This window comes from Quercus robur, chromosome 3, assembly GCF_932294415.1.
Source record: "Quercus robur chromosome 3, dhQueRobu3.1, whole genome shotgun sequence".
Taxonomy (NCBI): domain Eukaryota; kingdom Viridiplantae; phylum Streptophyta; class Magnoliopsida; order Fagales; family Fagaceae; genus Quercus; species Quercus robur.
Window position 1 is genome coordinate 64,994,859 of NC_065536.1, and position 25,294 is coordinate 65,020,152.

A 25,294-nucleotide genomic window follows, 5' to 3' on the forward strand; every position below is an offset into this window, starting at 1 on the left:
TGGGGGGGGGGGGGGGGGGGGTGGTGTAGAGGAGGAGGAGGGGGACAAGTAGCCAAGAGCTCTTGTATTTCAATAAAGTGCATAAATTATTTCAAAACACACATCCAAATCATTATCTTGCTTTCTAGTTTTTGCCCGCAAACTAAAGTTGTCCACAGACCAATCAAACCCACCCAACCCACTTGAGGGATTTGATTGGATCCAAAATTAAAAATCGACCAAACTAGTGACTATGATGGCCAATGACGGGTCCATCATAAAAATTTGAGTAGTAGATCGAGTGGCAGGTTTCCTCCTTCAAAATTTGATCTACCCAATTTGACAAACAAAGGAAGCCAAGTCTAGTAGAGATCTACCAAACCCAACGATATTTTTACCATATCCGACAAGATCTCATCAAAAAAGCTTTGGCTTGTTGGGTATATATTTGTCGCCTCAAAATTAGAGTTTAGTGTATCAATTTTATTGTACTACCGCCCTTATATTATTCTCCCTGATAAAGAGAAAATCACTGCAATTCTGTGAATGTAGGCATATTGTCGAATCACATAAATCTTTGTGTTGTGATTGTTGTTTACGCATCTTTCTGCATGTTCATTTCTCATAGGTTCTAGAATTAGGTTAAATTCCTAACAATCTCCACTGGAAGATCTTACTAAATCTAGTAAGATCTCCACTTAATCTATGCAATTTTGAGCATTTTTCCCCCTCCCTACCTTTAGCTGGTGTCGACCAATCCAACTATCACCCATGAAAAGCCTAATCTGATCAAACTGCCATTTCTTATCTGTTGATGATGGGTTGAATTTTCCTCCACTCGATCTGATTGGGATGGGTACGGGTTGAGAACAAACCCCACTCAATTTGACCTGTGGACATCCCTACCGCAAACAAATTCATCTCAATGCCAATCCACTCTCTCTTGTCCGATGTCAACAAAAAAATATGGTTAACTATAAAGAGAATGTGAAATTATGGAACAGCGCGTGATTAAATTTCTAAGATCAAGCACATTACTAAAATTATTATTGGAAATTTTTTAGAATAGGTTTCGTGTAGGTCTAACACGCTGGAAAATCCAATTCTAAGGCAGCTCCAAGAAGAAAAGTCTTCTCATGATAGCTTTTTCCATCAACTCTGGTACAAGGAAAATTTTATTTTATGAGTTCCCACACATTTAAAAAAGATGGGCCAAATTCAACTTGGGCTTGCTATTATAAATTTCCTCTCATTTTAGACTTATCAAGATTGGGTTGGCATACCAAAACATTCAACTTGCTTGGCATTGCTCCCTATCAGGCTTGGCAAGATCAGTTCGTACCTCCTTCGTATTTCCGTCTTTGCCAAAAACTTTGTAACTCAATATCATAACCCCATCTCTTTTATTAGGAGAATCAGGCTCAAATCCACCTTTCCTATCATTTTGACTATCAAATTATCCCCACACACCCCCAATTTTTTCAGATAGGCTGATTCCCATGACTCTCGAACTTGCGACCTATCGCTTTAAAGATAAGAAATTCTTCCAAGCAGTATTTCAAAATTTAATTTGATGGAAGGAAGAATAACATGCACGTTAATACCCAAAGAGGTTTTAAAACAGTTTTATTCCCTATATTGACACAGCTTTTGTGCCAAAACTTGGATGTAGTTGACTGTGAATTGTAGAGAAAAAAAAGTTATGGGTATGTATATGAGTGATTATCCACCGATCATAATTGACCACCTCATCAAGTTATAACAAAAGTTGAGGCTAATTGTGTAATCCTAGAAGAACTATATATATATATATATATATATATATAGATAGATAGATCATTTAAGAGTTGTCACTACCAAAAAACAAAGGTTCCAGACTTCTAGTGGCGCCAAAAAAGAACCGTGTAAACTGCAGAGTAATATTTTGCATTGCCAAAAATCTTTGTTTTTCTGTTTCTACAATTTTTTCCTTTCTTCTTAAGGCAGTGCAAGTCATGTAAGTCGAATGTTAAAATACAGGACCTTGTACAGATCTCTCTGCTGGAAGTTGAAGTAACTCCCGAATCCCTTCATAAACCTGGATGCAATAAAATGAGAAAATCTGTTTTTAGAGCCCAGAAAAATGAAAAGACGAGACTTGTTCATACATTTGAAACAAAAGAAGTGAACTTGTCATCATAAATGTGTCTTCATCATAAAGAATCTAAATTCAAAAAATCATTAACACTTTTATCCTTGGTTCACATTTTATCTTAAAATTCTATCTTTTTTTTTTTTTTTGAGAAAGTCTTAAAATTCTATCTTGGCTTCTATATTTGTTATCTTCTATTTGCACCTGACAAAATTTGAAACAACGCCAGGAGCCTTGTAACTTAGTGGCATTGCCTTATCTCATTTATAAGAAAAACCAGGAGTTGAATCCCCTTCTCTTACTTCTTGTAAAAATTGAACAACATTGAACCCTCTTTATTTATAGTTTATAGGAAAGAGAGGGAACACAGAAGAAAAATGTCCTGGCTTAAGGACTGACAGGAAGATCCTTAAGCAGCATTCCAACTCTTCAAGAATTATTAGAAGAAGAAAAAAAGCAATTATGAAGAAAACATACCAGCTTTATCTGGGCTTTAATAGATGCAATAAGTCGAGTATATTCCTCTATTTGCCTGCATAGTAGAATCAAGTATTGCATTAAGTTTTTTACTCAAAATAATGGAGAAGCTTAAATATACCTACCAAGCTATTTAAAAAAACACACATGTTGAGGCAGATGAACAGACAGGAAAGGAGAAGCTGGTGTAATTAATGACGTGGTGATATTTGGATAAGTAAAGACAACTCATATTGGTGAAGACTGTAAATATCACATTCTACTGATGATTGAAATAGTTTTTATATTCAGATATAGCAACCTGTGCAAGATTTCGCATCTTTAAAAAGCATTCAGTAACTTTTCAGCAGCATGTGTTAGGATCAAACTTGGTAGTGGTAAAGGAAACTTGATATATGAGAAAGAAATTTTCCATAACAGAAATAGAAAAACATGCTTTGAGAAGAGCATTTCAATAGTAGGTTTTTAAACTGTTACTTATAGTAGCAAATGATATACTTTAGCCGAAAAGATTTCCAGCAGTGCATGAATCACTTCCAAATTTTTTTTTTTTTTGGGATAAGTCACTTCTAAAATTAGTTATCCTATGAGAAAGGGTAACAATGAAACACATAAAAACTATATAAGAGTAAACAAAATACAAATGACACATAACTTCTTATAACAGAAATAATGTATACCTTGCCAACCTTTCTTCCCTTTGCGATATAAAATTTAAAGCCTCAGACCAGGTGAACTCCACGTGGAATCCTAGTCCAATATCCACAAATATGCGCTGTGTATCTGGCCTGTAAAAATGCAGAAAATCAACACCCCCACAAAAAAAAAAAAAAAAAAAAAAAAAAAAAAAAAAAAAAAGGGACCAAAAAATGAAAACAGAGCCTGCTGTCAGACATTAAACAGTAGAAAACATAACTAGAAAACCAACTATCTCAATCAAAACGGCCACAGCCACTTCAGGGCAAAGCTCAGTTCAGAGTCACACAAAAACATGTAAAGCTCATACTATCAGGGGCAGACACAAACCCTCCCCTCCTTCCCCCCTCTTTTCTTCCCAAAATATAAAATAAAATAAAACTAACTCTTTTATTTGCAGTAGGAGATCATGGACAACAAAACAGAGACTGCCATTTTAAAATTTTGTCTGCCCTCCAAACATTTAACACACACACACACACACAGATGTATATATATATATATATAATTCATTCAATTCAGGACCCCAAGCTACATCTCAGTAATCCATCCCTGCAAAACATGTAAATGCTTTTTCCGTGCAATCCATGATAGTGATAATTAGCTCCAGAGAGAAACATGGGAAACTAGTAGTTAACTAGGGCATCATGGTCAACAGGTGAACTCTATATAGAACCATAATTAAACAGAAGTAGACAAAGAAATTTACACGGAGGATAAAATTGCATGCACCATACATGATCACATGTTTAAGCATGAAAGCACTGGCATTAAGCATCAGAAAAGAAGAGATTTTAGAGACTTACACATCAGCTTGCATGTACACTTCAGAACCAAGATTGACCAATGTCCTAAGACTGGTTACACTATTTTTCTCTAGATTCTCTATGTTCTTTCGTAAATCTGAGCTATAAGCACATAGAGTCAAGTAAACGCAGATATAAACAAGCATCAATAAATGGGGTCCAATGCTTAAAGTAGAAATTTTATTCCCAGATGAATTGGTCCCACACAAATACAAAGATTATGATTTTGAAGTAAACCCTAACCTTGTCAAAAGAAAATAGGAAGCAATCTATGTTTCTCAAGAAATGTGATCTAAAGAGTCTATGGACCTTTGATCAAATGGTGTCTCCTTCCACCTTAAAGAATGGGTGGAGGATGAGATAATCCATTTAATCCAAGTAGGCATAAGTTATGTAATACATGTCACACACACACACACATATTGAAGGAAAATGAAAAGGATACAAAGTTTTTTGCTGTTCAAAGACCTTGTCCCTGCAAAATAAAAACAAAAAAAGTAGTGAAATTACACATGTTATTGCTAAAAGTTCAGTGCTTCACCCCAGTTCTCATGTCACAGCTTACATATTGACAAAATGCTACCCAAACAATATGGATTAGGAATTTCAGACCATTAAAAATCAAATAAGACCAACTCAAGTGATAGAGTCAGAATGTCAAGTTTCAATTCAGGACTCAAATTAAAAGCATATATACTGCCCTGAAAAAAGATAGAATCTCCTATAAGAAAGTCTCATGTATTCTGAAATTTATAGTTTGTCCATTTAAACATGTCTAAACACCAACCAAACAGCACTGTTTTACTGTAACTAGGGTGCAGGTGGCATTCCAACTGGAATAAGCAAAATACACGGCAAAACAAAACACATACCGCTCAGCGATAGCGTGAACAAGATCTGGTTTCAAGCGTTTATCAACAAATTCCTCATATCTCTGTAGTTTCTCTTGCCGGAACCTGTCCATTTCAATCCTGTCACATATTCAAGTCAAATTAGAGCTCCCCAAGAAGCCTCTAAACATCCCACACACAAAAACTAGCATTTTAGTGTCTCTGACCAAAGTATGCAAATATTTCAAAGATTCATCATTCTTATTACATAATGTACATCAAAGCATTTCTTTTAACCGCCTTTATGAAAGCCCACTTGAAGCACATCTCATCAAACACAACCCAACACCAAACAGATGGACTTAATTTATGTTCACATACTTGGAAGTTAAAATTCGAGCTTATTATAAGTACCCAAGTTCTAGAAACTAATAAATTGCAAATGGGCATCCTTAATTCTTCAAAAATCACAAACAAAAAAAAAAAAAAAAAAAAAAAAAAAAAAGGTGTATTACAAGCACTTTTAGGAGCTAGCTTGTTTATCTGCAAAAACTTTCAATTATTGAGTTTACTTACAAACTGCCTCTTGCAGTTTCCAGGGCCGGCCCTTCCCTTAGGCGAGTTAGGCAATTGCCAAAGGCCCCCAAGTGGAAGGGGGCCCCAAAATTTTAGAAAAGAGCCAACCGGGTAGTAGAGGAAAACAAATTTAGTTTGAAATGAATTACAAAAATAATCTGGCACATCCTTTTAACCAAAAAAACAAAAAATTTTGGTAAATCCTATTAAACATTGGTTCTAAACAAAATCATTGACCAAAAGACAACCAGATAAAGTACAAATCCGGTCTAAGAGATTAACCACAAAACAATCACAAATCAAAACCCTAAAAAATTTACCTTTCTCTCTAGTCTCTGCTCTCCGCCTCTCTCTAGTCTCCAGTCTCCACTGTTCGCTCAACAGACAACAGCTCAAGGCTCAAGCCTCAGCCTCTCTCAAGTCTCAACTGCTCACCTCACCTCACCGTATCAGGTTCTGAGGTTAATCAGGTATAAAATAAAATTATAAATATTTGGGCTTTTATTTGTTAAGAACTTAAGAAGATAACTTTGTTTGTTTGGGCCCTCCCTGGCTGGTTTTGTAACTTTGTTTATCACTTATCAGTTTATCATTACGGCTGCCTGGACCCTCCCTGGACTTGACGTTAAGTTTGGGCCTTCAATTTTTTTTTTTTTTTTTTTTTTTGGTTATAGATAGGATTTGTTTTTTTTTTTTTTTTTTTTTTTTTTTGGTGGGTGGGTCTTATTAATAAGTCTTGTGTCAGTGTTATGGCTGTGCTTAAATTTTGTTGTGCTTAAATTTTGTTATGTTTGTACTTTTTTTTTTTTTTAATTTATGCAAGTTGAGATTGCTAAAAACTTGTTATTTTTCAGTGAAGCTACAACAATACTTTTTATATAAATTAAGTTCTATTTCTCATTTGCTCTACACTTGAAAGTTATTTTTTATTTTAGTCTTTATAAATATATTTTTTGATTAGAAATGTCTACTAGAAAATATTCATCTGGATATGAAAAACTTAAAAAAAGAAGAAAAATTAATTGAGTCTAAAAAATGATCAATGGATAAATTTGTTATTAGTAATAAACAAAATATAACACAAAATTTAGATGAAAATATCACAAATGAGCAAGAAATTCACCAAAATAATTTAGAAGAAAATGAAAATAATGATGAAAAATATTATATAAAAATATTAAATAAACATTAATTTAATTAATATATAAGTATAAAAAATACCCAATTTTTAGTTCTCGCCTTAGGCCCCAAAATGTCTAGGGCCACCCCTGACTACCTCTTGCAGTTTCCATTCCTTCTTCTACTAAATTTCCCCCAGCAACCAACCATATAGAGCATTAGCGACTTATATAATTCCAACCTAACTCAAAATTTCTTTTAGGCATTTTATCGAACACTTAAAGTGCAAGGCTTTTGTATTCCCACGTATTCAGACGTGCGTGAAAAAAACACAATCCATTCCAAACGAAAAAGTGCAAAAAAAAGTGTGGAAGATGAGAGAGCTCACCTGAACCAGGCTGCGACTTTGGGGAGCCAAAGATTTGCACTAGCACAAGAAGAAAATCTCGCAGCTCAATCTCTCAATCTCTTTCTCTTTCTCTCAGTTATCGGGTTCGGGATGTGTTCTTTTTTGTGGGTGCGGTTTGTTTTTTTTGTGTTCTTTAATGAGGGAGAGACGACATCGTATGGGTTTTCTTTTTTAAATTTTTGGGTTTTTTTAATTTTAATTTTTTTAAAATTAAGTTGTTTTTATTAAAGAAATAAATAATAAAATAAATATTAAATATTTAAAATAAGCCGTTTTGGGGGTCTTTACAAATGACTGAATTGAGAAGTTTTGAAACTTGGAAGACTTAAATGAAAAATGAAATTTAAAATGTGAGTTTTGTTTTTGTTTTTTTTTGTTTTTTTTAGGGTATAATTTTAATTTGTTTCCAATCTTAGATTATAGGATTTATTTATATGGATTAGTAGTATATGTTTGAATGGTGTAATTATTAGAATGGAAAAATAAAATTAAAACAAAGAATGCAACTCAATAATTTTCCTTTTATTTTAAGATAGTAATAAAATGAATTTAAAAAATAAAAATAAAAAGATAGTGATGAAAATGAGAGTTTCTAAACTCTCACTTATTATTATTCTTTAACAATGAGATCAAGTTCACTGGATTTAAAGGATAGCTTGAAATTACACTTATAAACTCTTCATCTTCTCTATACTCAACATAATTACACATTTGATTAAAAAAATCACTCATTTAAAATCTTGATTCCTTGATAAACTTCTTATTATCATATTTGTAAGTTGGCATGCTCAAGAATGTACAGAACTTCTTATTGTTTGGGACTCAACAACTTATCATTTAAATTTAAGATAGCAATGAATGCTTCTAAACCCACACTTATTCTTAGTCCTTATGATGTGAGATTAAGTTCACATGATATGAAAGATAGCTTGACATTACAGCTATAAACTCCATCCTCACCTCTTTACTCAATGTAATTATTCATTTGCCTAAAGATTAAATCCAATCATTCAAATCTCAATTCATTAATAAGCTCCTTATAATCATATTCATTAAGTTGACATGCTCAAGAATGAGCAGAACTTGTGGTTTGGGATTATGTTCTAAACTATAACAAAATCTAATAGAGTTTGACAAATGTTGGTCAATCGAGTCATTCATTAGTGGGCATAACTTGCCCAGCCAAGCTAACCTTATTTTATGGGATTTACTCCCATTTAACATAAACATTGGTTGGGTGGATTACAAAAAGAGGGTGACTTCCATTTGGGTTAAAAAAATTATTGAAAAATAAAAAAGAACAAGACTTTTCCTTTCTCTTAGGCTCATGGATTAACTGCCATGGTTTTTAGAACGTAGATTCCATGTGCCTTGCTCTAGTAGCAAGCATCACCATGAGCAACAACTCTTTGGATCATGACAGCATGATTTACAATCTGGAATAATTGCATATAAGATTCTAGAGGTATATTCTCATTTTCTTTCAGTTCTTATTAGGTTTGTTACCCAAGCAGGTCAAGCCTTTTTTTTTCTTCTTTTATATCAGTTATTGTTTCGGTCACGGTGCCATTCTAAAAGTATTTGTATGGTCAATCAAAAAAAAAAGTATTTGTATGGTATGCTTAAACTAGTGATAACTACTCAAGCTTATGGCTTAGTTCAAAATTAAGCAGATAATCTACAACGCAGCTCCAATAACAAACCACGACAGCCCCATGTGTTCACCACTACCCTTCACTACTTTTAGATCCAACTTCAACATGGTTTTGTCTGTGTCTCCAATAAACGGACTTTATTTCTTTTGGCCCAACTTTGCAACATAATTTTTCAAATGAACCCATCACAATAATAATTGTTTTCTCTCTCTCACACACACAATTGTAGAATCAAAGAATCCATATGTTATGCATATGATGGATGCACAAGATACCACCAATAACATTATTTTTAATCTGTATCAATCACAATATGCTACATCAACAATATTTGTATCACTATGTTTAAATCTAGCCATTTCTCAGCGCATGAAATGCCTTTGTTGTAACCTTCATCTTGTAGGAACACTAGGTCCAATGTCTGAAGGGACCTGTTGAGGGAGATCTCAGTTTTTCTAACAGAGTAACATGAAAAATACATACAAATAGTGTTCCTACAAGAACTAGTAGGATTGCTTCTGTTATCTCCTCTATTCCAAGTTGTTACAAGAGAACCTAAGCATCTTTTGATAACAAGAACACAATTTAATCAACTAACACACACAGACAATTAAAGCTAACGAACCATCCAGTTATTTCACCAGTACATGCCCAGAGCTCCAGACAACAGCAATAACCACCCAACCTTAGTTGCAAAACTTTGGAGTCGCCTATTGATACTCAACAAACTAATTAAAGTAGATCTTATGTAAACATATGGTTCTGATCCAGACTCTAGAATAGAAATATAAGTTACCATACTCAAAACCTTAGACCATCGCTTGGCAAGTAATATACCATAATACAAGTTAACAACATGGTATGAGCATTACTCTAAACTATTTATGATTATTCATAAGGCTCAGACATGATAACAATTCCAATGTTAAGATTTTCATTGAAGGCACAAAACAAATGATATCACATAATTCCTTTACCATAGTCTGTACAATTCTAAAATAAAACTTATATTTCTAGCTTTCAAACAAGCCTTAGTTTTCCACTAACATGATCAACATAAAAAGATCAAATAATTCTCAATTATTTAAAGTTTAAAAATTCATCCCTAGGAACCAATGATTATCCGAAGCTAATTTTTTTTTTTTTTTTTCACTACTAGGTTATTCGGTACTCAAATAATATCTACTAAATTCTATAATTGTAGTTAAAATTGATTTGAAGATAATTTTGTTATCATCTATGAATGACAATAAGTATAAGTATTATATAACAGCCAATAATGAATCGTATACAAGCAATATACTTCCACCAATACTGCAATTAGAAGCTTTCTGATATCATCAAGAAGCACTCATCAAGAAGTACTTCCACCAATACTGCAATCGTATACAAGCCATAATCCTGTGGCTTGTGATCATCAAGAAGTACTCTAGTCAAATATCCATCAAAGAATTGAGTGTCATTTGAGGCTACCTCTTGCAATATATTCTTTTGCGAAGATTTTTTTTTTTTTTGCTGAAATTTTGTGAAGATATGCTGACATACTAATACAATGATTTTTGTTGATGGTGAAATAATGAAACTGGCAACAAGATCCTAATTTTCTCTAGCTGCTCCCATCTTCATGTTATTTAATAAAAAATGTTTGACAACAAATCAAATTTACAGTCTTCTCATTCAATGCCTATCCTTTCAGCAGAAACAGCCATTGTTTCTAGTATTGACTGGCCTTCAACATCTGAAGCATCCAAATTGGAATATCTACAACAGAAGTAGAAAATTGCAGTCATCATGGAATCAATAAGCACCACAAATGAATACATGATCACCAAAAGAGGCCCTTCCCATATCCTTGAAGACCCATTTCCATAGCTCAGCGTCTTCACTCTATGCTGAAACAAACCCTCAATAAACGCCATCCCAATTGTTGATCCAAGAAATATGAAAAGACCCACTTGCGTTTGGCCCTTAATCAACACACTAGACCGTAGCAATGCCTGCGGTCCTGAAACATCCTCCAACACTGAGATCACAATAGCAATGTTGCAAATGACAATTGCATTGGCAAAAATGACCGATAAAAAAATTGCCAGCACCATTGCAGCATACACAATCAGATCCGGCGAAAGTCCAATTACAGCAAATGCAGTGCATACCGCAATAAGTAGAACACATAACAATGTGACACAACCAACTACCAACATACACACCCACATATACGTTGAAACAATCCGCCTCCATATCTGGACAATGATCACATAAAACTTGGACACATCAAATTTTTTCTTCGAATAAGTACAATCTACAGAATAAACCACCGCAGCTTTAGATAACAATGACAATGTAATGTACAAAGGGAGGCAGAATGCAGAGGAAACCATCATCCCAGCGAAATGCTGGCACGACTGTTTGACAAGAGGCCTAAGAGGGAGTCCACTGGACTTAGCCACCAACAAAAGCCTAACAGTCAATCTCTTCACAATAGATTCATCCACTAACACATTCGTTAATAGCACAGCACTCACCGGGCAAATGAGCAACACGGCGATAATCATAAACCCATGCAAATTGTACCGAAGAATTCTAACAGATTCTCTCAAAATCTCTAAGGCATTCATTGATTGGAACTGGGAGTTAGTCCCAGAAACATTGGTAGCAGATTCCAAGTCTAAGTTTTGCAAATGGGTCTCTTCGGATCCATCTTTTTTCACATGATCCAACCTATTTCTAGGAGATGCTGTTGCACCGGAAGCCTCCATTTCCATCAAAATTTGAAATTTCAAACAAACTGAAACAATTCTTAAGTTTCTAACTAATACCCAAGATCCGAAATAGCTGAAAGAGCTAGCTCTTTAACTGAAAATGATCAAATAATGAAAGTAAATTCAATGGACACAAAATATACACACACATATATATGAAAAGGAACCAGATCTTATTAGAGTGTCAAGCAATTGATAAAGCCATTAAGGTACAGTACCTGAAAATGGAGGGAAGGTCACGTGGGAAGGCATGGTTGTGAGGAGTGAAGGAGAACGGTGGTGAGGACAGGTCTCATGGCGCAAAATCGAGGTGGGTGTGTGATGTGTTTGATAAAATGTGTGAATGAGTGAGAGAGAGAGTTTGGATTCTTTGGAAGAAAAGGATTTATGCGAAGCGTGTCTGAATGAGTGTGATGTCTTATTTGGTGTTATTGTTTGGAAATGAGATTTATGGAGTTGGCTTGAATGGTTTTTATGTTTAAATGTTAAATGGGTTGAGTACTTGATTATTAAGGGGCTTCTAATTATGGGAATGGAAGTTTATTAGTTTAGTAATTTGTTGGATTTTATAGAGGAGGTACTTATTAACAAAAAAAAATTAGAAGGCGTAATAGATCCGCGGAACTGCTAGAAAATGGTGTGTCTTACACTTGAATCTATTGTTTGAAAATCAAGATTTTGAAAACAACTAAAATGATGTTTCCGAAAATGTTTTTAATGGCATAGTTGTAAATAAATAAAAAATAGTGGATCTTATAAATTTGTCCAATTTTTTTTTTATCTCGTAAATTAAGAAACTTATCTTTATCACACAAAAATGATCACAATTCAAATTTGAAACTTATCATTATCAAAAAAAACATAAAATGTAAATCTACATATTACTTTTTGTAAATTTTTTTAAAACAATCTCAAAAGTAAAATGTTATCCGAAACATCTTTTTTCTTTTTCAATATTTTAAAATTTGTTCTTAAAAGTGAGAGCCAAACAAATATAATGTAAAAATTATTATCTAAAAACTAGATTCATATTCAATGTCTTGAAATGTGTTTTCATACTGTTTTGAAAATAAAAACAAAAGTCCCCCTACCAAACGGGTCATAAAGTTTCCGGATTAGTATATATATATATATATATATTTTTTTAGAGCTACTATTAGTATATATAGTGAAGTAAGAATAGTGCAAGATATATGTTTGATGGGAAATATACCATTTTTTTTTTTAGAAATAATTATAACATGCTGTTAACCCTGCAATTCGAACATTTTCCCCCCTAGACCCCCAAGCACTTTGTATATGGGAGGTGCCAATTCAGTTACAAGGCCTTTGGCGATCGAAAATATACCTTGAGAAAACTATTCAAACACCAAAAGTAATATAGGTATATAAATAAAAAGGTTTCATTATGAAGAAATAAATAAGTAGTAGCATTTTAGCAAAAAAAACAAAAAAACAAAAAGTGATAAGAAAGAACCCCAAGTAAAGAAAGATGCTAGGAAAAAAAACGCATAGTTGGTTCATATATTTTTTTTTAAACCAAATACTATTAAAAAAAAAAGGAATTAAAAAAAAAAAACTTTATAAAAAAAAAAAGGGATTGAATCTCAAGGACATCAAAAACATTATTCCCCTATTTATGGTTTTAAAATATAAAAACTAAAATATCTTCTTTAAAAATTTTCTTGTATCTTTAAGAAAATAAAACCAAATAATAAAATATAAGTGATGCAATTGATTTGGACATATAAAACCAGGTCAAAGGGAAGACTGAATTGCTTGAATTGACTATGAAAATTGAGATGTTTATGTAAATTACTTGATGGCTTTAAAGAATTTTAAGGCACAAATGTCCCCAGTTTTGATTGTCGGTGGACTAGTGCCTTTTTTTTTTTTTTGGGGGGGAGAAGTCGGTGGAGTGGGAAATGACCAGCCACACCGAAAGGGCAATGTAAACAATTTTATTTGGCTTTTTGCTATAAAAAACACACAAGTTTCTTGAGCGGCTAGGCTTTTTTGCTTTGTTATTATGGCTATTTGAACAAAATTTGGGACCTGAATTCATCAATGTAAGACAAACAATATAATTTCCCTTAATGACAATTAAATTCTTAGAATAATTTTTATGAAATATTTATTTTATTTTATATATAAAAATTAATGAGATCTTAAAGATTTTTTTTTTTTTTTTTTTGAGAAACTAGGTGTTAAAGATAATGATTTCACATAATAAAATAACGAAAAGGAATATATGTGATTAATCTAGTTAGTTTGTTAAATATATCCGTACTTCTTCAATTTTAGAAACAAATATATTCATACTTGATCTCAAAATTAAGATAATTATTTCAAATAATAAAATAACGAAAAAGAATATGTGCTATTAATCAAGTAAGTTTGTTAGATAGATCCATAGTTAATCTCAAAAAAAAAAAAAAAAAAAATCAAAACTAAAGATTAGTGGTTGATGTGTTTAATCTATATATATATATATATATTCAACTATTAACAAAGTAAGAAGTAGTAAGAACCAAAGTGATCAGCAAACTAAGCATAAAAAATTTCTAGTGGAGACTGAAGGAGGAAAGAGAGAACAAGGTCCAGAGATTTTACAGTATAAAAGACTAATTGGCATGGTTGTGGGCTATAAAGTTCACACATATAGGAACCTTGCAAATGGTCTGTACTATTAACAAGAGAAATAAGCTCTTATGCCTGCAATGATAGCTTTGATAATTGATTTCTGAGAGATACCATGTCAATGATATTTTCACAACAAATTCTAAATAATAGGTTGTTATTAGTTGTTATAAGTGGGCAAACAATTAATCAAAGAAATTTATAATTTGTTGTGAAAGTGTTGTAAAAATGTTGTAAGCATAGCACTTTTCTTGATTTTCCAGTCCACCCTTGAAGAGGTTTTTTTAACCAAAAAAAAAAGTTACAGTATAATTTGAAATTTATGGTATCCATTTCATAATAAAAATGTTCTTAACTATGAGATCAATATATTAATTGATTTCTTTTATATGTATCCAAGACTTAAACTAAATCCTTTATTCAATTACAATTAGGTACGTTCAATAAATTGACCTTGTTGAGATATTAGGCATAATTTTTTTTTTTAATATAATGAAATTGGCACAATTATATTGCTAAAAAATAAAACATAATTACAAGGAGTATATGTTAAGGGAATGCAATCTTTCGGAGAAATTAGCCAAACACTGGAGAAAAAATAATTTTACAATTTGAGAACAAACAGAAAATTTGTTATGGGTTAGTGTCATATTCGAGTTGACATGACTGACCTATTTAATAAACGGGTTGGGTTAGTGTCCAATCCATGAAACCCGTTTGACCTGTCTGACTCATTTAATTGAATGACATTTTACCAATATATCCTTCAAACTAAGGACGGACTCAGGACTTTAAGCTAGGAGGGGTCGGAATATTAAAAAAAAAAAAAAAAAAAAAAAAAAAAAAAAAAACTCCAAATAGGCATCCATATAGATATAGTAATAAAAAATTATAAATACTCAAAATTATTGTTTCTAAATACATTAAAATGCAATCATTTACCAACAAAGACAAAAACAAAAACAAAATAATGTTTTTTTTAATACTAGGCTGGCTATGATTTTTTTTTTTTTTTGAAATTAGAGCATTCACATGGTGGAGTGGTGCCCAAAATTTTAGCTTTTAGCACCTTAAAAAACTGTTTTATTTATTTTACCACCTCACTTTACAATACACCCAATATCAAATATTGTTCTATTTTTTTTTATCACTTCTGTAATACCCCGATTTGATTTTATGATCATCACCGTCATCGTTATTATTAATATAGAGTTGAGGTACTATATGTGTGTGCACAGTAAGATGGGAGTAGACAATTTTGTGGTGCTACAAATAGGTGAGAAAATTAAAGTTTTAGTGCATACAATTTGGTGCGGCAATTAAAATAATAAATAAATAAATAAAAGAGGAAGATGTTTAATGGGCTTCTTGGAGACTAAAGAGATAAGCTTAAGTGGGTTTTAAACTCCAGCTCACTACCCCACCAAGCCCACATCTCTGATGCCTTAAAATATAAGGTGGAGAAAAAAATAAATTAGGATTTTCATAAGCAGGGTTTTATCACTAAGGAGGCTAGGAAGTGTGTTTTTTCCCTTGGAGTTTAGAAGTTAGAACACATACAATTGAAGAGGCAATCAAATTATTCAAGGTGTGATTACTCACTGTTAGAAACAAAGAATTAAAAGTATATAATTTTATCTTGGAATCAGTTTGTGATGTTAGATTGTTCAAAAGGTTAGATTCGGTCCTAAAATTTTACTTATACTTTTACGATTAGATTTGCCCACTGTTTGTATCCATGAACAAAGTCATGGATCAAATCTTAACTCGTGTGCTTGTTACGTTTTCATTGGGATATATATATAATCCTAGATTTGAGCCACGGAATTTCAAGAATCTATGATTATGGCTTACATCTTCTTTCGGGTATGTACATAAAAAAAAAAAAAATATATATATATATATAATAATAATAAGTCAATGATTTTGCCACCACTTTCATTGCCATTGGGAGACATATTGCCCACCATTTCATTGCCACTGGGAGACATATTGCCCACCATTTCATTAAGGTTATGCTGTTAAACCCATTGAGGTTATTTATTAAATCTTGAAATTGGCTTCTGTGGGTATGGCTCTCACGTTGTCCTCTGTGGGTCCCTAGAACAAGTGAATGTTGCCATCGGGTCTTCTTTTGGATTTGTATATATTAGGTGGCTTTAACTTTTGGGGTTATGTATATTAACTTAAATCCTAAAGTATTAGCTGCTGCCTCTGAGTTTTGATAAATGCAAGGAAACATTATTGGTTAGAGAAACTTTATTTTAGTGTTAAAAGTGTATTATTTCAGCAAAGTATAATCTTAGTGAGTCAGTTTGTATAATTCGATAAGCCATATATTTTGAGGGAGATATTAAGTAATTCTCATGGTTGATTATAGATCCTATATAAGAGTGTATTGAGACTTTTGGCGGGTGTTTCGACTGGAATTTCAGAGTGATTCAAGTGCTGTAAATAATTATGCATAATATGCACAAGTTGTGTTCTTTAGGTTCTTAGAAGTTAAAGGTTTTCAAAAGTTACGTTTTCTAAAGTTTATCAAAAGCATTTTTACATCATTGAAAGAGAAACTTTGAACTTTAAATAATGTTTTAAAGAGAAACTTTGAATTCTAAATAACATTTTGAAGGTCCAAATCTCATTTAAAAGATGATTTCTAAACTAAACTATTTTCAGAAAATAATTGAGTTTCAAAGTAAGTTTTCTAAAAAGGTTCTTGATATTTAAATTTGTTTAAAGCCAAGTGATTTCAAATTCATATTCCTATTTTCCAAATTGTATTAAAATGTTTCTTTTAGCAAATTGAATTTTCAGACTTACTCAAGAATTGTAAAAATATTTATATAAACTCTTCAGTTCTTATTCATTCCCTAAGAGAATCAATCATCCTTTGATTTATGTATCAATTTAATATTGAGATATTCAATATACCTTTATTATTTGGAATAATTGTTAATATTAAGAAAGTATTCTATTTTGTATAAACTTTGCTTTTGTGATATGTGACTCAAAATAAGTGTTTTTAGAATTGATTAGATATATATATGTAAATCCGCTCACAGGATTGTATGTGAGAATATGTGTTGATCCCTCACCAGCAGGGGTTAGATGCTGGTACCGCTTACAGGATTGTATGTGAAAATATGTGATGTGTATATGTGACACTGTGCTCTGATCAATTATTTGTATGTGTTTTCAAATGATTTTAAGGGGTGATTACATAAGTATTAAGTGTTTCTTTATATGTTCTAGAATAATTATATTTGATATCATTGAATGAGTTTGTGAAAAATCAAAATACTCATACTTTACTTGACTCTATCCTATTGTGTATTCTGTATAATTACTTACTAGATGTGTGGCTCATCCCATCAATTACTGTTTTCAAATTAAAGTGTAGTTAGGAATATAGAACATTTGGATCGCTTTGTAAGGTGCAAAGTAGAGCATGAAAGTTGTAGGCGACTTCAGTACTACTTGAAGACTTATAGAATTTTAGTTACCTTTATTATGTAATTCATGTTTTTATATAGTGGAGATTATTTCCAAATTGTGGAGTTTAGATTTTTGTAAGAGGTTTTTTTTTTTTTTTTTTAAGAGTATTATTTCTTTGGAGTTTTAATTTATTTTGGATTAATTTTGTTTATGGCGTTATATAAGTTGAGCAAGTTAGTCATGCATCTAAATTCATGTTCCATGGATTTGGGTCGTGACAACTTCATTTAAAATAATATAAACAATTCATTAAAATAATAAATGAATAGAGAGAATTTAAGTTTTTTAATTGACGGAAGATATATAATCTTAATAACATATTGTTTTTTATTTTTAACAACTTACTACAGTCAACTGGTATTTATACCAGTTTATTGTAGTTACTAAAAATTTAGCTTTAGCTTCTCCAATAACCTATGATTTTTTGGTCCTTTGGTGGTAAAATATATATATATATATATATTTTGCTAAAATACAATCACCATTGTGAATATTTTTATTGTTTTTATTAAGTTTTTGAGTTGGATGGTTAGTATTTGGATAAGCATAGTTAGGCTTATTGAGGAAAAGGAGGCTAAAGTTTTGGAAGGGGGGCCTAACTACAAAAATGAAATATATATATATATATATATAATAACTAAAAATAAATAAATAATTTGGACCCCCGGGGGAGGGGGAGGGGGAGGGGGGCTGGGCCCCCTTAGGCCTCCACCTGGGTCTGTCCCTGCTTCAAACCCTAGGTATATAAACTTATTAGTTGTTATGGTTTATTTTCTTTGACATATTATGATTAATTATTTGTGATATTGAGATTTGCTTTTGTTTTGAATGATTATTTGTTATGCAGTTACCTGTTAGTTCTGAATTTTATATTAAAAATATTTATTTGTTGTGGTTTTTCATAATTCATATCAATTTGGTTAATACTATTTTTTTTTTTTTATAAAGTCTAATAAACAGGTCGACACGACTGATCCGTTCAATAAATGGGTCATGTTAGGGTTGAAGAATCTTGATCCATTTAATAAACACGCCGAATTAGTGTTAACCCATATAGTCGGAATTCATGAATTGACACGACACGAACCTGACACGCAAATACAAATTACCACCCCTAATGAATATATATGTTAAGGGTTACTATGCCAAAAAGAGAGGGACAACATTAAAAAGGTAATGGTTGCTGCGGCTTCTATGATTTTGTTCCGAATCTAGGCAAAAGCTTGGGCCAAGTACTTTTATTCATGGTCAACAATCAACAAATGGAATGGGTACCTCAAATAATGTAAATCTGCAATACTAAGTTTGGTCCAAGGAAAAAATTCGAGATGATGCCTAACGTCAATCATTTACAAGCCCAATGCCTAACCCATACCCACTCATAACTCTAGCCTACTTAAGTGTCCATGAAAATCATTCACATCAAGTGTATAATAGAAAGAAAAAAAATTGTAAAATTTACGCAGTTTTACTTAAAATTAACCCACATCAATCTGTGTATAATTGTGTAAATTTACATAATTACTGTAGCAAAATTGTAAATTTACAGTGATAGTATTCATTTTGCATTTATTTGTTTTTTTTTTTTTACGTATCTTAAGGATGAAAGAAGAGACTGAATGATGATTTTTGTGTATGAAAAAAGAGAAATTAAAAAAAAAATCAAGAAAATTTAATATTTTAATGAAACGTAGTGTAAAATAAATAGTCTAATGTGGTGTATTTTGAAAAATAAGTATGTAAAAAAAAAAAAGTTAGGTTCTTATACTAAAATAGATATGAATTTTTATACGAGCTGATGCGAATGCTCAAAGCGATGCACACGGCGCACACAAGAAAGAATAGAGTCTAAGGTCACACTTTCTATGAACAATTTTCAGTTTCCCACACACCAACCAAAAGTTTCACACTAATAAAAAGTCCAAATATTTGCCGCCTCAAATATTTTTACCATTATTGTCTAGAGTCAAAGACACACATTGAAACTTCCCAAAACACCGCATATGAATCCTCCTGTACCATGTCCAGAAACTGCCTCGTTAACTCGTGAAGGTTGTTTGTATCTTACAAAACGAGTTTGTTTTTCTCATGTTTGTCGGATAAGTATGCATTACTCAAAGAATAAAGCTTTCCTTCAAATCAAACAATTCAATATATATACATCAATCAGCACAGTTTTTCTTTATCCTCTTTTTACGCATACCGGCATACATAGTAATGTGAACTGCCATTATTGAATTTTCTCCAACCCGAGTTATAGTAAAGCTTTATCCCCATTTGAATCACCATGTAACGTCACTCACTTGCATTGATTTAATATGCAATTACGACAATGTGGTCCAATTGATCCTATCAAATTATTTTGACTTATCAATAAAAATTTCAGTCCATTGTCATGTCAATCGCCACCTTGCCCCTGATTAACAAAAGATCTTTAAATGTCTCTCTCCAACTATATAAGAGTGTTAAAAATCTGATCCCAATCAATGAAACCATCTAATCCAATCAATTTTGGGTGGTTTTAAGTTTTAACTAGTAAATTGGGTAGAATCATACCATAAAATTGAAACTCGGAGAAACTTTAGGCGGATGTCAGGATGGTGGAATTGAATCCTCCAAGCTTCGACATTTTTTTTTTCCTCATCTTCTTTACATCTCATTAAGTTCATGATATTTTACTATATATTCTTTTGACATGCGTCCTCTCACAAGAAGGTATTTCATGAAACAATCTCATAAGATAAGTTTTTTCCCCTTCCACCCTCCTTATCTAGTTGTTTACCCACCTAACCATCTAGCCCGATCATCAATTCAAAGCCTATTATCGGCCAATCACGTGATGCATATCGATAATTGGAATCTAATCATACTTGTTTCGATTCTAAGCTTATCCTATAATTGGATGTAAACTGTTTCTAATTTTTAAATATACTTTAATTTTACGTTAAATATTTTGTTTTTAATTATACGCTAAATTTAGTTCAATTATATATAAATATATATATATATATATATACACATAAAATAATTCAATATATATACACCAATGAACAAAGTTTTTCCCTTCGTCAACCTAATATATATAAAGGAATCTCTATCTTTTTACACATAAATAGTAATGTGAATTGCCATTAATGAATTTTCTCTAACCAGAGTCGTAGTAAAGCTTTATCCTTATTTGAATCACCATGTAACGTCACTCACTTCCATTGATTTAATAAGCAATTACGACAATGTGGTCCAATTGATCCTAGCTATCAAATTATTTGACTTATCAATAAAAATTTCAGGTCATTGTTATGTCCATCGCCACGTTGCCCCTGATTAACAAAAGATCTTTAAATGCCTCTCTCCAACTATATATGAGTGTTAAAAATCTGATCCCAACCAATGAAACCATCTAATCCGATCAATTTTGGGTGAATTGGACGGAATCATACGATAAAATTGAAACTCGAAGAAGCATTAGGCGGATGTCAGGATGATAGAATTGAATCCTCCAACATTTTTTTTTCCCTCATCTTCTTTACATTTCATTAAGTTCAAGATATTTTATCATATATTCTTTTGACTTGTGGCCTCCCATAATAAGGTATTTTATGAGACAGTCTCATAAAATAAGTTTTTTCCCCCTTTCACCTTTATCTATTTGTTTATCCACCTATCTATCTAGCCTAATCATCAATTCAAAAGCTATCATCTATCAATTACTAGATGCATATTGATTATTGGAATCTAATCTAGATGCATATTGATTATTGGAATCTAATCATACTTGATTCGAATCTAAGCTTATACTATAATTGGGTGTAAACTGTTTTTAGATTTTAAATATACTTCAATTTTATTTAAAATATCTTTTATCCTCTAAATTTAGGTCAATTATTATATATTGGCGGTGGTTGTTAATTGATATATGTCAAGCTTAGATTTTTTTTTTTTTTTTTTAGAAACATGTCAATTGTCAAGCTTTTTTTTTTTTTTTGGATTTGGTCAATTGTCAAGCTTATAGATTGGAATTGGACTTGTAGGCATTACACGATAATATATTGCATGGGAAGTAAATAATTTTCTGTTTTTTGTACAACACTAGCCTAGATTTCGAAAAAGAAATATGTCCACATCCAACTCAAAATATTATATTATATTATACATCCGTGCCGTTTTCGTTTTCGCAACCTAATAAAACGTGACGTATCTGACATCAATTAAAAAAACAAGAGAGAAACCAGGAAGCCAAGCCAAAGACTCACAACTAGTACTTTACTCTTCTTCATCTTCATCTTCTTCGATATTGTCTCTCTCTCTGACATTTCATCAAACACAAACGATTCAATTCAATTCTACTACCATGGCAAATCTCTCTTCACCGAACCTAAGCCTCTTTACCATTCTCTCCGAATCAAAGCGCATCCTCAACGCTCACTCTCGCCATTTCCTCGCTCTTTGTGTCCTCTTCCTCCTCCCTCTCTCTTTCTCTCTCGTTGTCTACCCAACCCTTCTCAACCTCATCACTCACCCACCTCCTGACAACCCAAAAGTCCTCCTCCGCAGTTTCCTCGATTTTCATCCCCTAGAACATGACCAACCCATTTTCTCTGACACCCAGTTCCTCTCAATCCTCTACTCTCTTTTCGTTTTCGCTTTCTCTATCTTAGCCATTGGTTCCATCACTTTCAGTGTCTTCCATGGCTTCTATGGCCGACCCGTCAAGCTCATCTCAACTATCAAGTCCGTTTTCCTTTCATTCTTGCCTCTTTTCGTCACGGTGGTCATAACCCGGGTCGTGTTTTCTCTGATTGTTGTTGCTTTTGGGGGGTTCTTGTTGTTGGTGACGAAAAATTTTGAGCTTTACTCAAATTACCTTGTGATTTCTGGTGGGGTTTTGTTGGTTTTGGTCTTGGGGTATTTGCAAGTGAATTGGACTTTGGCGTGTGTGGTTGCGGTGGTGGAATCAAGTTGGGGTTTTGAACCTTTGAGGAGGAGTGCAAGTTTGATGAGAGGGATGAGAAAGTTGGGGCTTTCTTTGTTTTTGTTTTTTGGGGTTTTTGGTGGGATTTTGGTGTGGACTTGTGGTGCTGTTTCTGAATTGGATATTGGAGATAGTGATGGGTGGAAAAGTTGGGGTTTTGTTGTGCAGATTGTTGTGACTTCAACTTTGCTTATGCTTTTGTTGCTTTACTATGCTGCGGCAAACACTGTGCTGTATATGTATTGCAAGGCTCTTCATGGAGAGTTAGCTGTGGAGATAGCTGAGGAGTTTGCAAGGGAGTATGTTAGCTTGCCCTTTGATGATGGGAAAGTCCCTCATGTTATTTCAGTTGTCATAGGTTGATTTAGAATGAGGTTAGTGAGGGTGTCTTTTCTCCTTGCTGCAGTTGTTTCTAGTTTATGAAACTTTGTGTATATATAGCATCAAAGACATGTGAATAATTGGGAAAATTATGAAACTTGTCAATACCTTTCTCTAAATTTGGTGTTATTTGTTGGACAAAAGTGTAGTTCAATTTTGTTTCCTATTATGGTGTGTTGCATTAATGGCTTGATTGTGTTTGAAGTGGGATTTGAGTTTGGTCCCACTTTCTTTCCATCGTCTTTCATAATACTTGCTTAAAGTAACTGCATTTAAGGATTGAAATGAGATTTTATTTCAATTTAGTTTGTAATTATTGTGATCTCTCCTGATGAAGTAATAATCACTGCTTTAACCAAAAGTGTTTAATTTACTGATTGAATCCATAAAAGACCTTGTGACCCTTTCAGATTAACACGGTTGGTTGACTTACATGTGTGTAGATGGTCTCTTGTATTATATAATCCTAGATTAGCCCGCAGATGAAGCACTGAATTGAACATTATAGTATCGGCTTAAGCCCTCACATAAAGAATGAATGGCATTGTCCTCTTCTGCCTGCTGGAAAGTATAGGAAATAGTGAGATGAAACTGACAATTGAAGATAAAGGGTTTCACAAATTGCACATTTTTTGTAAGACCCTGTCCAAACAATACTGGCTTCAAAATAAAGTTCGAAGTAGATAAGTAAATAAAGAACCAGATAATAGAAAATCAATTCTTAAGTTGTACTTAATTAGTGTTCCAAAATAGCAAAGATTGTTCAGTGCCATATTGGCTTTTAACGAGCTTGAGCACGTAGACATAAAAAAAAATCATAACTTTTACAGTTTTGTGCTTCCATGCACATCAATTTATTCTCCAACTCAGTGAAGCGTTGGAAGCATGGATTCCTTGAGAGAGTAACTTTAGGAAGTTTAAGCCAGATGATCCAGACATTCTTTGTATCAGGAGAGACCCTAAGCACGGTTTGGGACACCCTGAGGATGATTTTGTGGTGGGGAAGCAGTTATGTTTAGTGGATACATATGCATTTAGCTCTTAATGATTGCTACTACATATGTGATGCCTTCTTCATTTTGAAAGTGTTTACGCATCTTTGATATTTAAAGAACCAAGTATATATACCTATAAAAAGAAAAGAACTAAGTATATATAAACAAAACAACCCTTTCACACACAAGTGGCAGTTATGATTTACAATACCTTTGAATTCCTAAGTCTCTAGTCCCCTGTGACTCCTTAGCATTACTATTAGATAGACAGTTTGCTGGCACTTACCAACTGTTTACCACATCTCAAACCTAGACTGCACAGTGTGTGTGTACGGTCGTATCTTTTTGTTGATAATTCTATGCAGAATGCTGTGAAATAGTATGAAGAAAATGAGTTAGCAACTCCTTTTTTTTTTTTTTTTTTTTTTTTTTTTTTTTTTTTGGTTATAAGTAAAAATCGATGAGTATTTTACCATTAACTTTTAGTTACTAGCATTAGCAATATTAATTTAATTAATCAATATGTTTTCTTCCACTATCATATTGGTTGAATGGGTTTTTTCTAGGATTGTCATTCAGATGATTTGGAATCAGATTCAGCTAAACAGCCTTCTTTTCCTTTGTGGTAAGTAGCTAAACGTCATTCATGAGGTCTTGCCTCGTATGAGCCTTGGGAATGATTTATGGGGTAACTAAGGCTGAAGGAGTTTTGCAGTTTGGTATGGGTGCTGTCCAAGGTATGGCTTGATAACTAGGCAGAGGCAGAATAGGTGATCAAGTTATTTGTTCTTTTGAAGAAAAGAGAAGGAATATTTGGTTCATTGTCTACATTTTTCTGTTTGTGGCTCATTGTTCCAACTTTTTTTTAATTTTTATTTTATTGCATGTGGTCCTCGACTCCATATTGCTCTGCGGTCTTGAACGATAAGCCATCAACTCCATTGTGCTTGACGGAGCTGAAATTACAGTTAAAGAATAGGTTGCTGGGTTTATTTCTACATTCTGAAAGTAATGGAAAAAGAAGTTGGTGTCATGTAAATTTGTGAATTTAATTAGTCTTAAAAAAAAAAAAAAAAAAAAAAAAAAAAAAATGATTCTATTTACATATTGCAGCACAAACATCAAAATTCTATGAATTTAAGGGTAAGCATTGGCCCTGCATTTTCTATTGGCTTAAGAAGATTACCATTCTTTCTTTTCTATTTTTTGATAATTCAATAGATACAATGGGGGAGGAGGGACTCGAACCTTGGACATCTTCATTGGAAACCCCAAGAGTTGCCCGTTGAGTTACAAGGCTCTTGGCTACCATTCATCTTTCCTTGTAATCTATAATATATATTTTGCGTAGGCATGCAGCAGAAAGTAAGT

The 25,294-nt window shown here is 32.7% G+C and overlaps 3 protein-coding genes across 7 annotated transcripts; 1 reads left to right on the forward strand and 2 right to left on the reverse strand.

Annotated features, from left to right (window-relative positions):
• Positions 1-1,876: 1,876 nt before the first annotated feature.
• LOC126718922 (uncharacterized) lies at positions 1,877-7,149 on the reverse strand. Of its 2 annotated transcripts, none has more exons than XM_050421326.1 (7): positions 7,003-7,149; positions 4,962-5,060; positions 4,535-4,564; positions 4,090-4,191; positions 3,268-3,375; positions 2,588-2,642; positions 1,877-2,056 (listed from the first exon to the last, which is right to left on the reverse strand). In XM_050421326.1, exons 2-7 carry the CDS (start codon positions 5,051-5,053, stop codon positions 1,988-1,990), a joined length of 456 nt encoding a protein of 151 aa, XP_050277283.1. In that variant the 5' UTR covers positions 5,054-5,060; positions 7,003-7,149; the 3' UTR covers positions 1,877-1,987. The 2 variants fall into 2 exon arrangements, with proteins under 2 accessions (XP_050277283.1, XP_050277282.1); XM_050421325.1 differs by lacking the exon at positions 7,003-7,149 and adding an exon at positions 5,816-5,979.
• A 2,773-nt stretch (positions 7,150-9,922) lies between these two features.
• LOC126718923 (uncharacterized) lies at positions 9,923-11,940 on the reverse strand. The gene is made up of 2 exons (XM_050421327.1): positions 11,659-11,940; positions 9,923-11,534 (listed from the first exon to the last, which is right to left on the reverse strand). Exon 2 carries the CDS (start codon positions 11,441-11,443, stop codon positions 10,352-10,354), a length of 1,092 nt encoding a protein of 363 aa, XP_050277284.1. The 5' UTR covers positions 11,444-11,534; positions 11,659-11,940; the 3' UTR covers positions 9,923-10,351.
• Positions 11,941-21,782: 9,842 nt separating this feature from the next.
• On the forward strand, positions 21,783-25,084 carry LOC126718925 (uncharacterized). 4 transcript variants are annotated; one of them, XR_007653148.1, is made up of 3 exons: positions 21,783-22,921; positions 24,490-24,548; positions 24,639-25,084. XR_007653148.1 is itself a non-coding variant. In XM_050421330.1 (2 exons), exon 1 carries the CDS (start codon positions 21,927-21,929, stop codon positions 22,908-22,910), a length of 984 nt encoding a protein of 327 aa, XP_050277287.1. In that variant the 5' UTR covers positions 21,783-21,926; the 3' UTR covers positions 22,911-22,921; positions 24,490-25,084. The 4 variants fall into 4 exon arrangements, 2 of the variants coding, with proteins under 2 accessions (XP_050277287.1, XP_050277288.1); XR_007653149.1 differs by having other exon boundaries at positions 24,503-24,548; XM_050421330.1 differs by having other exon boundaries at positions 24,490-25,084.
• The last annotated feature ends 210 nt before the right edge of the window (positions 25,085-25,294 follow it).

Excerpts from the sequence above, each read along its gene's own strand:
- LOC126718923 (XM_050421327.1), bottom strand. The coding sequence starts at position 11,443 with ATGGAAATGGAGGCTTCCGGTGCAACAGCATCTCCTAGAAATAGGTTG.
- LOC126718922 (XM_050421326.1), bottom strand. The coding sequence starts at position 5,053 with ATGGACAGGTTCCGGCAAGAGAAACTACAGAGATATGAGGAATTTGTT. Across the intron at positions 4,565-4,961 it reads GTTCACGCTATCGCTGAGCG|GGACAAGGTCTTTGAACAGC; the intron begins GTATGTGTTTTG and ends TTTATTTTGCAG. Across the intron at positions 3,376-4,089 it reads GTGTACATGCAAGCTGATGT|GCCAGATACACAGCGCATAT; the intron begins GTAAGTCTCTAA and ends GCATTTTTACAG.
- LOC126718925 (XM_050421330.1), top strand. The coding sequence starts at position 21,927 with ATGGCAAATCTCTCTTCACCGAACCTAAGCCTCTTTACCATTCTCTCC.